The following is a 12,262-nucleotide window of genomic DNA, read 5'->3' on the forward strand; positions in this document are numbered from 1 at the left end:
CACAAACGAAAAAAGCATAATATTTCGTAGCATGTAAAAAGGACAACCACTTAAAATACTTTCTCTTATGAGAACACTCGAGTCCTATTCATGAAAACGGAAAGGTCGACAGCAGGAGGACACCCTTAAAATCCACGTAGGTCCCAGATGTTATTCGGGAGGGGTCAGTGGCTTATTTAGGATTTCCGTTGGGGAGAGGGGGCATCAGCTAAAAGCTACAGTAAGTCCAGAAACTTTTCAGCAAGGAAGTATATTGCTGCCAGAGTCTCCTTTTTGAGCTTATTTATTACTATTCTGCTAAACAAGATAAAATAATAAGTTAAACTGACTAAACTGAACAACTCTAATCTCGCCAATCCTTTAATCAGATACAAAACAGTGCTTCTTATATCTTGAACCGTCTTGATTTCCTTCAGACGACGCTTAAAACATCATTAATATCTAATCCTCTTTGACACTGCAATTGATAGATATATGTGTAAGACCATTTAACCTGCCCCCTCCTGGTTGATTTTCGAGGTCTGATTATCGATCGTCCCAAATGAACGCTCTGCAAATGTCGTGGTAACAGGGAAGATACAATTAAGAGTGAATGAACAGGTAGATAAAAACAGTTGTCACACACCCTAAGAGTTTCAGACACTTTATCGGGGAGACGAGATTTGCCAATAGACCTCCATTTGGCTTGCCAGGCAGCTAGCTCAGCAAGGAGGCTAGTCGCAAGATACAAATTTCGTATCGAATTCACCAAATAGCTGCTTGAGGCATGGGGAAAAACCACGCCTTTACAAAACAAGAACTAAGAGCTAATATGGCACTTGTGACGAGGTCGGAAGAGCCAAGAACTCATATGATATGAACTCTAGCAAAATTCTAAGAATCAATAGATTGCTTTAAAAGGAAAATCAGAGGCTTAATGCCGGTCGGGATTTAAAATAAGAGCTCTGAGTCACGGGGTCCTTCTAAATATCATAATTAACCAAGATCCGATTACCCATTCGTAAGATACCTCGTTTTTCACGCTTCCCAAGAATTCCAGTTCCCCCCCCCCCAACTCCCATCAATGTCACCTGATGTGGTCGGAATTTAAAATAAGAGCTCTAAAGCACAAGATCCTTCTACATATCAAATTTCATTCAGATCTGATCAAACGTTCGTAAGTTACAAATACCTCATTTTTTCTAATTTTTCCCAATTCATCCCCCCCCCAACTCCACCAAAGAGAGCAGATCCGGTCCGGTTATGTCAGTCATCTATCTTGGACTTGTGCTTATTCTTTCCACCAAGTTTCATCCTGATCTTTCCGCTTTAAGCGTTTTCCAAGATCCCCGCTAATGACACTGGATCCGGCCGGATTTAAAATAAGAGATCTGAGTTTCGAGGTTTTTCTAAATATGAAATTTCATTAAGATACAATCACTCTTTCGTAGGTTAAAAATAGCTCATTTTTTCAATTTTTGGAATTAACCCTCCCCCCAACTCCCCCAAAGAGAGCAGATCCGTTCCAGGTATGTCACTTCCGTATCTAGGACTTGTGCTTATTTTTCCTACCAAGTTTTATCCCGATCCCTCCACTCTAAGCGTTTTCCAAGATTTTAGGTTCCCCCCCCCAACTTCCCCTTCACAGGATCCGGTTGGGATTTATAATAAGAGCTCTAAGACATGATATCCCTCCAAACATCAAGTTTCATTAAGATCCGATCACTCCTTCCTAAGTTAAAAATACCTCATTTTTCTAATTTTTCAGAATTAACCCTCTTCCCCCCAACTCCCCCAAAGAGAGCGGATCCGTTCCGGTTATGTCAATCACGTATCTAGGACTTATAATTATTTTTCCATCAGGTTTCATTCCGATCCCTCCACTCTAACTGTTTTCCAAGATTTTAGGTCCTCCCAACTCCCCCCAATGTTACCAGATCCACTCGGAATTTAAAACAAGAGCTCCAAGACACGATATCCTTCCAAATATCAAATTTCATTAAGATCCGATCACTCCTTCGTAAGTTAAAAATACCAAATTTTTTAATTTTTCAGAATTAACCCTCCTCCTCCTAACTCCCCCGAAGAGAGCGGATCCGTTCCAGTTATGTCAGTCACGTATCTAAGACTTAATATTATTTTTACAACCAACTTTCATCCTGATTCCTCTACTCAAAGCGTTTTCCAAGATTTTAGGATCCCCCCACCAACTCCCCCCGTTGCCACCGGATCCGGTCGGGATTTCAAATAAGAGCTCTGAGACACGATATGCTTCCAAACGTCATTAAGATCCGATCACTCCTTCGTAAGTTAAAAATACCTCATTTTTTTAATTTTTCAGAATCACCCCCCTCCCCCAGTTCCCCCGAAGAGAGCGGATCCGTTCTAGTTATGTAAATCACGTATCTAGGACTTGTGCGTATTTTTCCCACCAAGTTTCATCCTGATCCCTCCACTCTAAGCGTTTTCCAAGACACGATATCCTTCCAAACTTCAAATTTCATTAAGATCCGATCACTCCTTCTTAAGTTAAAAATCCATCATTTTTTCTAATTTTTCAGAATTACCCCCCCCCCTAACTCCTCCAAACAGAGCAAATTCGTTCCGGTTATGTCAATCACGTATCTAGGACTTGTGCTTATTTTTCCCACCAAGTTTCATCCCGATCCCTCCACTCTAAGCGTTTTCCAAGATTTTAGGTTCCCCCTTCCAACTCTCCCAATGTCACCGGATCTGTTCAGAACTTAAAATAAGAGCTTTGAGACACAATATCCTTCTAAACATCAAATTTCATTAAGATCCCATCACCCGTTCGTAAGTTAAAAATACATCGTTTTTTTTCTGTGTTTCCGAATTAATCGGCCCCCCACTCCTCCCTAGATGGTCAAATCAGGAAAAAACCTATTTCTAACTTGATCCGGTCCGGTCCCTGATACGCCTACCAAATTTCATCGTCCTAGCTTACCTGGAAGTGCCTAAAGTAGCAAAACCGGGACAGACAGACCGACAGACCGATATGTCACTTGGTTGATACCAAGTGCCATAAAAAGAGAAGTGATTGAAGCAGAGAATCACCGAAATCGAGTCTTAGTATTAAGGTGGGTGTCCCAACACTTTCACCTATCTGGACAGCTTTTCCTTAAAAAGAAGGAAAATTCGCTTCAACCAGCTCTTTTCATACAGATTTGCATAGACTGATGTGTTCACAGTAAGTAAGAATATCAAAATTTTTCATCTGCAGAGAAACGGAGGTTGAAAGCAGAATCGAATCCACACATTTTTGAACTAAATGTTTAAAATTTTATAAGAGACTGAGGAACAAAATAGAAGATTTTTCAATAAAACGATGAATATGTTTTCTGTGCGGCTCTGTCAATCAACATTATTGGCATTTTTTTTTTGTTCGAACTGGTCACAGACCTTCCTTCAAAGCCATCTTCCCTTTCTGCTAATTTGACTATTTTTTTTAACTATTTTTTTGATTATTATTTTTTTTAACACAGGAGTACTGACGTCTTTTTCCTTAGAACCATGACCAAAAAGTGACCTAATCCAAAATCTTACGTTTTATTCAAATTTAACTGTGTTTAATAACCTTGAATTCCAAAATGGGTTTTCAATTCTTGTAACCTTCACGACTGCATAGTTATCAGCCATGTTTCATTTTTGTTTGATTTTTATGCTAAATCCAAGAAGAGACAGGAGAAGTGACATCAGAGTGGCCGTTCTCCTTTCTTCGCAGGCCTGAGGAGAAAGGGCTTGGTTGAAAAAACAGGTAACAGAAGATGGGGACAAAAAACGCAACTATGGTTGTCCAACAATCCATTCTTGCATACCTTAGTTCATCAACAATCCTTTTCTCTTATTCAACAGATTTTATGGAACATAGTGTTGGTTAAACAATCAACAATCGTGCGAACTTCATTTCACCCCATCTTTCCCAACAAATAAAAAAACCTTTTTTATGTCTTTTGAATTTGAGGGAAAATGACCAGTTAAACGATAAATATATTCATTTCCTAAAACTACTGAGGAAATAAACTGTCAACAAAACTATTCCACTGTGCAGCATAGCTTCTCCAGTAGATTTACCGACTTACGGCGGCCACTTTATAACTACAAAAAGTTATAAGATTTTCTTGCTTCTGAGGTATCAAAGAAAGTTAGTGTAATAATACTTTTAGGATTTAAAAGTAAACTATTCTATTAAAATTTGAAGTGAAATAAGACATTTAAACCGTTGCTGTGGTTTTCATGCTGGCCAACAATGTTGATAAAAGTTGTAGATCTACACCCAATAGAAAACTCATCTGGACTATTAATGTCAATACAATCAAGGCCACTCGGGCATTTATAAACGTCAAAAAATGAAAATGGTTTGAAAAATGAAAATAGTGGGAAAAATGAAAATAGTGTGGAAAAAAATGAAAAAGGTCATTCATTAATAACCCATTTGACTGGAATGTTTTTGCCAAGACTGTGATTAGTCAAGAAACTTATTTTCATGTCTCAAAAACTGGAACAGTAGGGGGTCAGAACACCATCTTCATCATCTACACGATATTTTCTTGATATAAAAAAAAGATAAAGGGATTTTAGACAGTTTCGTTTCGCCATTAAGACGCCTGTTGATATATAATGTACTTTCTTTTTAAATATCACTGAATCACATCAAATCAAATAATAGCAAAAAAGCTTACGCAGCTTTCAACCTGATCAAACGTAACCACAATAAATATGAAATAAGACTTGTCAGAGACTCGAGCAAAGGAATGGAGTTACCGAGAGAATGACAATTCTTGGCTAAGATCGTGGGAGATATCATAAAGACGTAGGATCTAGACCTACACAGATATATAAAAGATCTGTAAAAAGAGAAATTTCATTGAAGTGCATCACTTCCAATACATTATCGAATCATCGAACAGAAAATCCAGGGGACTGCTGAGGACAAGACATTAAACTCTTAAAAATAGTTTCTATGGGAATTTTCGGCGTCCAAGCCCCATGGCCCCTCTCCAAATACGCCACTACTGCTATTCCCCATCCCCTCTTATTATATCTTATATCTCTTAGGATATAAGAGATATCTTAAAAGTGTAGGATCTAGACCTAGACAGATATATATAAGATCTGTTCAGGGGATAATTTTATTGCTGTGAAGCACTTCCAATATATTATCAAAATATACAACAAAAATCAAGGAGACTGCTGAGAGCAAGACATTTAGAAAAATCCTTCCTAAAAATTCTTTGGGCATTTCAGGGGGAGAGGAGCGGGCCCCCTGAACCCCACTCTAAATAAGCCACTGGGATGGGTCTATTGTATAGGTTAAACAACTTTTTACGGTTCCCTCCAAGTGGAGGGGACCGCATCAGGAATTAATGTCCTAATTTCCGGACACTAAGTCCAAAAATTAGCAGAAGAAAAGAAAGGTATAAAATCCAAAAATAAAAATATTAGCACCTTAATGACCGTAATTTCTGGACTTCCTTCGGCAGATTCCATATGACTGGATGAGGGTAGACTTATCGAGATGTCAACTGACGCTCCAAATCCTAAAACATGCACTTCAATTATAACTAACCTTAAAAAAGCACAAGGTGCAAGCATCCGTGACATTTCTTCTTAGTAATAATATGAAATTCCTTTTCAGATTGTAGCTTAGGGGTATTTAGTCCCATTTTTTAGAAAATTATACAGATGTTCTAATGGTAATAATGTTTGTTATAACGTCAATCAGGTAATAACGTCAATTTCCGTTTACAATCTGTTTGATCTAGGACTCTCTAGAATGTGAAAAAGGTAGCCATACATTAAGCAATGTAAAAATAGTATTTTTAAAACAAAATATTGCCAATACTTTATTATGCCTATGAGCAATATGAGGCACAATCAGTACGGGATTTACACAGTTCAATTAGGTTAATACACAAGAATTAACAGCCTTTGCAATACAGCCCTTTTCTAAACGTAAAAGCTTATAAATATGACCAAAAGTCATAGTTTCGAAACCAGATCAGTAGTCTTTTCAAATCTAAAAATCTCTATAGCCAATAAGTCACTTATCCTATAAATTGCGTGCTAATGTCTTGAGTGGATCACTAAGACAATAATGGCGATGGTGCTAACAAATACTATTGGTCTTAAAGTTCACCAAAAAAATACAAAAGAATGTAGCCTAATCTAAAACATTTAGACTTGATGATTTGAGAAACACAATTTTTAACAATAGAGGAAAGACCTGTCTAGAATAATCTCCAGACAAAATTCAGCATACTTACTGAAAATAATATTTTAAGAACTTATTTGTGCTTACTAGTTTCTACTGGTAAATCTGATCTTAATAAGAATTACATGATTGAAATTCCCGTAAAATAAATATCTATGAGAGAATTATTTTTTTTCCCAGATTCAAAAATTTACTTTTATTTTTATTAAACTAAATAAAATTAAAGTTTTATTTTATCAAAACTTAATTATTTTTTAGATCTAAAGTTAATCAAGATTTAATTTAAACTCTAATGAAAATCCAGATGATAAACACCCATGACCACCATTAATGTAGCAAAATCATGAAATAACCCAGAATAAATTACAGCAATGATTACCTGTTAAATGTGATTTTTTTTTTAAATAACAATGGCAAATTTCATTGCGTTTTGAAGTTATGTCCTTCTGACGTCAAAGCGTACAAAATGTTTTCCATTACTTTTCAATAACAGTTTTCTTGGTTCAGAAGGCAAGATACACCAAATGACAGAAAAACGATTTTTTTTTTACAATCAACCTGTTAGGAACATGTATTCTCAAAATTATGTGTGAATTCTAGAGCCAAATGCTTACTGAAAAAGCCAAAATATGTGGATTCGATTGGAATTCACCATAAAATACACTTAAAGGTAAATACCTCCTAGACTAGTCATGAATGAGGGCAAGGATATAGGTGAGCTTGATGCATGTTGACGTCCTATTATCTCCTGCTACTGCTTAGCATGGATTAATGGGATACTCTGTATCTTAATATAATTCAGGGAAGAGTTGCCTACCTGTTTCAGTTTGAAACCTTTCAGCAATGCTGCTTGATCCAGGTAAATCTTTGTTCATGCCTTTTCTGCTTTTTATCTTCTTGCCAGTAGGTACAAAACCATCCTCACTTTGTCGCTTTCTGTCTCCTGAAGCTTGACTTGCAGACATAGAATACTCACCAGAGCTCCCTTCCATTACAGTAATTACATCAAGTCTAAAAAGACAAAGAAGCTGATTTTAATTTTGAAAATAGATTTGCAGTTTTGTAGATGCAACTTATGGTAGGAGATAATGATTTTTTTTGAGGGGTTGGCAATTCATCCTGTAACAAGTTTTTGCATCTCTACAAAGTCTTCCAAAAGATTTTGCCAAAATATTATTTAATATGCGATATACGAGATAATTGAAAAGAAAAACTTTTCAAAGCCACTTCCAAAAAATCAATCCCTCCCCGCTGAGGGGAGGCAATTATAATGTGTTGACATTGGGGGGGGGGAGCTGGAGGGGGAAACCAGGAATCTTGGAAATGCTTATAAATGTCGTAGATGCGTGACTGACGTAACAGGACTGGATCTGCTCTCTTTGGGGGAGTTAGGTGGTGGGTATTTTTAACTTAAGAACAGTTGACCAGATCTTAATGAAATTTGATACTTAGAAGGAACTTGTGTCTCAGAACTCTTATTTCAAATCATGATCAGATCTGTTGACATTGGGGGGAGCTGGAGGGGGAAACCAGAAATCTTGGAAAATGCTTATAAATGTCGTATATACGTGACTGACGTAACAGGACTGAATCCACTCTCTTTGGGGGAGTTAGGTGGTGGGTTTACGTGCTTTGTCGAGTTTGGTGCTTCTGGACGTGCTAGGACGATGAAAATTGGTAGGCGTGTCAGGGAGCTGTACAAATTGACTTGATAAAGTCGTTTTCCCCGCTTCGAACATCTGGGGGGCTGAAGGGAGAGGAAAAATTAGAAAAATTGAGGTATTTTTTTAACTTTGCGAGTGGGTGATCAGATCTTAATGAATTTTGATATTTAGAAGGACGTCTTGACTCAGAGCTTTCATTTTAAATCCCAACTGGCATTAAGCCTTTGATTTTCCTTTTAAAGGAATCTGTTGATTCTTAGAATTTTGCTAGAGCTCATGCCATATGAGCTCTTGGCTCTTCCAACCTTGTCACAAGTGTGACAAGTATTGTCATGAGCTCTTAGCTCTTGTTTTCTAAGTTTAGCAAATGTATTTGTAGGTCATTGAAACCTCATAAATTGGGTAAATACAGATCAGTTCATATAATTGACCTATAAATAAAGTGAACATGCTATTTGAGGCTGTTTTTTATGCTCTTTCTGAATATAATAATTGCTTTTCTTGTAAATTCAATTTTAAGTCTTTTTTTGGACCCTTGAAAATGATAATTTCTTTCTATACTTTTCGGGTATAAAAAGGAAAAGGGTTTAAACATTGGTTTCAAAATTACTATTTAATTACAAAATCCATTTTGTTTAAGTTATGTAACCCACAAGCATTGATTTTTCATAATTAAGTTGGATGAAAAAATTCAAAACAATTTCTCCATCTGCAATGTTTATCCTGTTGGTTTTATATTTTCAAGATAAGGTAAAAAACCAGTATCCATATGAGCAAAAATATGTAAAAGTAAAACCCTCACACCATCAAAAAATAGCTAAAACATGCATCAATATGAATGAATGAATGTATTTATTACCCATCAATGGAAAAACAGATGGAGCACAAAATAGAAAAACAAAAAAGCACAAGATACTAATTCACCTGAGAAAAAATCAGAAACAGATGCCAACTACTGCTATAAAACATTGGCCCACATGTGGGTCTTGACACATGAATTATATTGGTCAATTTGCAACAGAATTGCTTCTTCAGAGTTGGTAGCTTGTAGTACAGTGAGCATAATTTCAGTTTATCTGTAGCTGTAAAAATGTGCCAAAATGGCTAAGGTACAGATAATGAGGCAAAATCATAGCATTGTACACCTGGGCCAACAGACAGCAATCAAACTTCTGCTTATTTGCCACTATACAGCTATACATAAAAGAAGATCACTTCTGAAAATGAGAAAGTAGTAACCACTGGGTCTCTAGCATTGACTGTCTAATAGGGAGGCCCAGATATACAATATCATCCACAAGCTAAACAATAGAACCACCATGCTCCAATCTGATTTGAGATAAAAAGCAGCACTTCAGGCTTCTCAGCACCCAACTAGAGTCCAATATGGGCATACTCTTGTTACAACTTGATAAAATTAGCTTCCAGCCCATGCAGAGACTAGATCAGGTTCAGCACATCATCTGCAAAACCAATCAAGGACAAATCAATACCATGCAGAATATAAATCATAAGTGACTTTGATTTTGGCCTGACAATACTGTTACAAAATACTGTTGGTGACAAAATAGCACCTTGGCTTACCCTCTTCTTTACTGGGAGAAGGGGATTTCCAAATAGAGAAACAGCAGAATCATACAAGAGACCAGTACACTCCTTAGACAGTAGAGGGAGTCTAGGTCCCCCTTTCAGATTTTCATACATGTTACCAGCAGGGCTAGGATACAGGGGCCAACATTGACCAAAACCAAATCAAATATAATATCTTTTTGGAGAAGTGAATCAAATGTCTATCTTACATCATGGGCAGCTAAAGCAATACTTTCACTGTATTTTTCTGCATCACCTAAAGCAGATACCAAAGCAGAATGGGTACAACCACACCCAAGGCAAGACTGAAAATCAAACTGGTGGGCCTGAACTGTACATTTAGTTCTCAACTCATCAATTAACAATTTTTCAAAAAATTTTAAAAAATAAAATTGCAAATTTTATAAGGTGAAAAGACAAACATTCAGAAGTAGGTTTATTCTTCTTAGGGATGGGAGTCAAACATCAAATTGAAAAAGAATCAGGGACAAATCCCAGATTAAATATCATTTGGTAAAGGAGTACTAAGTGTTCCATAAACAGTTCACTACACAACAACAAATGCTGTGCCAAAATCCCATCAAATCCTCTAGACTTTTTTTTTCTCCAGTTTATCAATTGCAATAATAATCTGTTCCAGAATTGAAGCATGCAAAAAAAAAAAATCTTGGAGTTTCACTTAGTAACTATTTTGCAGACATAGATCTGGAGCAGAAAATTATTTTTTATAATGCTCAACCCATGAGGAAAGTAACTATTTAGCAGACATGGATCTGGATCCGAAAATTATTTTTTATAATGCTCGACCCATGAGGAAAGTGGTATACAAGATGGTATTTGACTTGGCATATCTTTTACAAGACTGGACCACAACTTATTTGGCCAAGACCAAGCTTCTTCCATAAAAGACAAAATAATTGAATTCCAATGCAGAGGAAGCTGCTTTGCAAACTGGCCCCTTAGTATAAATAAACAGTTTTCACAGCCACCAATCATGTGGTTTATCCACTTCAATCCAAACTGAAAGCCAAAACTTAGCAAAAGAGCAAGCATTTTGCAAATTATAACTAGTTGACCAACCAGTCAATTCAGTTCCAACTTTTATTCACCTAATAAGTACTGCTGATTTTTCTGCAAGAGCTAGGGCACAAGTAACTTCACTACAATTAATGTTCAGAAAAACTTGAGTCACACATATTCTTTCTTGAGCTCTGCATCAACAAATCAAATGGTATACAATTTTTTCATCATTGCACACATTCTGAAAAAGATCTACAGATGCCCTGTCCTAACCATTAGATAAAATACAGATTGCTTTTTTGGAAGCCAGTTAGAAGAAGGGCCACAATCAGAGCACTAAAAGACAAAGGAAAGTGACCTGACATTAAATAGGAATCACAAACATGGTCTAAGTTAGATGTTCTACCAGAATTATGGGTGTAAGTAAAACTCTCATTCTTCAGTGCAACTATATAATCATCATTGAGCAGACCAAAAATAATATTTGGACAATAATAATCACCAGAAGAACTAAGTGGGTCAGTTGGATCAAAATTCAAGACATCAGTCACAATACAGCATAAACCATGTTCTTTTAGTCTTAGCAAGCATTTAGATAAACCAGCAGTACTAATAGCAAAAAATTCTTACATTAAAAATGCAAATATATTGCAAAAGTATGGTTACTATTAAAATTATTTAAGATCAAACACTTAAAAATATTAGTTTATTGACTTACCTACAAGGAACTCTTTCTGGAAATACCAATTATCCTATTTTGATGCATATATCCTTTCAGTGTTTCAGTTTTATTGACATATTAACAGAGAACTGTATTTTCTTCTGTTTCTAAAAATGTAACTTTTATTGCTTGGTATCTATTCTATAAACCATAAATATTAAATACCATTTTTTTAATTGCTGGTCTAAACAGAGATTTTTAATTTACATTGACAAATCATTGGTGAAAGTTTCACCAAGAAGGTTGGGCTCTTGTTACTACCTTCACTTTTTATCATGCTTCAGTAAAATAGAGATGGTTCAAAAACCCATCTGTATTTTTCCAGAATGCCATTAAAAGTGGTTTTTCCCAAAAAGAGGTCTTGGTAACTTTATTTTTGTTCATATTATTGACTGCGTTTTCAATTAAATATCAAAAATCTGAAAGCCAATGGAAGAAGATGTAGAATGGTTAGGCTAGGTTGGATATTAGGATACCACTTGATGCCTTTTTTTAATGCTCTTTAAAATTATAATAATTTCTTCTATTGCAAATTCAAATTTAAGCCCTTTTTGAGCTCTTAAAAATGACAAATTTTCAATTAAAGTATGAGTTATTGGTTGTTTTCCAACAAAATACATTTTCTCAGTGCTGTTTTCTTGTTTTTTTTTCAACAAAATAATACTACATTTTCTCAGTGCCAAAATTATTTATAATAAGGTTAGTTTAGGTTAGGTCAAAAATTGCTAAAATTTGAATTTACAATAGAAGCAATTATTATATTCAGAAAGAGCATAAGAAAAGGCATCAAGTGGTATGTTCACTTTATTGGTAAGTCAATAATATGAACTGTGATATATTTACCACAACAAAAGGTATGTTCACTTTATTTATAGCTCAATTACATGAACTGCTCCATATTTACCATAAACTGAGACTTAGCAAAGTTTGGTAAGTTTATGACAGTTCATATAACTGACTTACCAATAAAGTGAACATACCACTTGATGCCATTTTTTATGTTCTTTACAAACATAATAATTGCTTCAGCTGCAAATTCAAATTTAAGCACTTTTT

At 35.7% G+C, this 12,262-nt stretch overlaps 1 protein-coding gene across 3 annotated transcripts in view; it reads right to left on the bottom strand.

Annotated features, from left to right (window-relative positions):
• Positions 1–12,262, bottom strand: part of LOC136031091 (E3 ubiquitin-protein ligase Arkadia-like) — a 48,436-nt gene that overhangs the window by 27,527 nt on the left and 8,647 nt on the right. For 2 of the 3 annotated variants that reach the window (XM_065710371.1, XM_065710372.1), the window contains exons 2-3: positions 7,029–7,222; positions 5,446–5,537 (exon numbers count right to left, since the gene is read on the bottom strand). In XM_065710371.1, coding sequence (XP_065566443.1) covers positions 5,446–5,537; positions 7,029–7,203 — 267 coding nt within the window. In that variant the 5' untranslated portion in view covers positions 7,204–7,222. Of the gene's footprint in view, positions 1–5,445; positions 5,538–7,028; positions 7,223–11,203; positions 11,315–12,262 lie in introns of those variants that run through there. The other variant, XM_065710373.1, reaches the window with a different exon arrangement.

This window comes from Artemia franciscana, chromosome 9 (genome assembly GCF_032884065.1).
Source record: "Artemia franciscana chromosome 9, ASM3288406v1, whole genome shotgun sequence".
Taxonomy (NCBI): Eukaryota; Metazoa; Arthropoda; class Branchiopoda; order Anostraca; family Artemiidae; genus Artemia; species Artemia franciscana.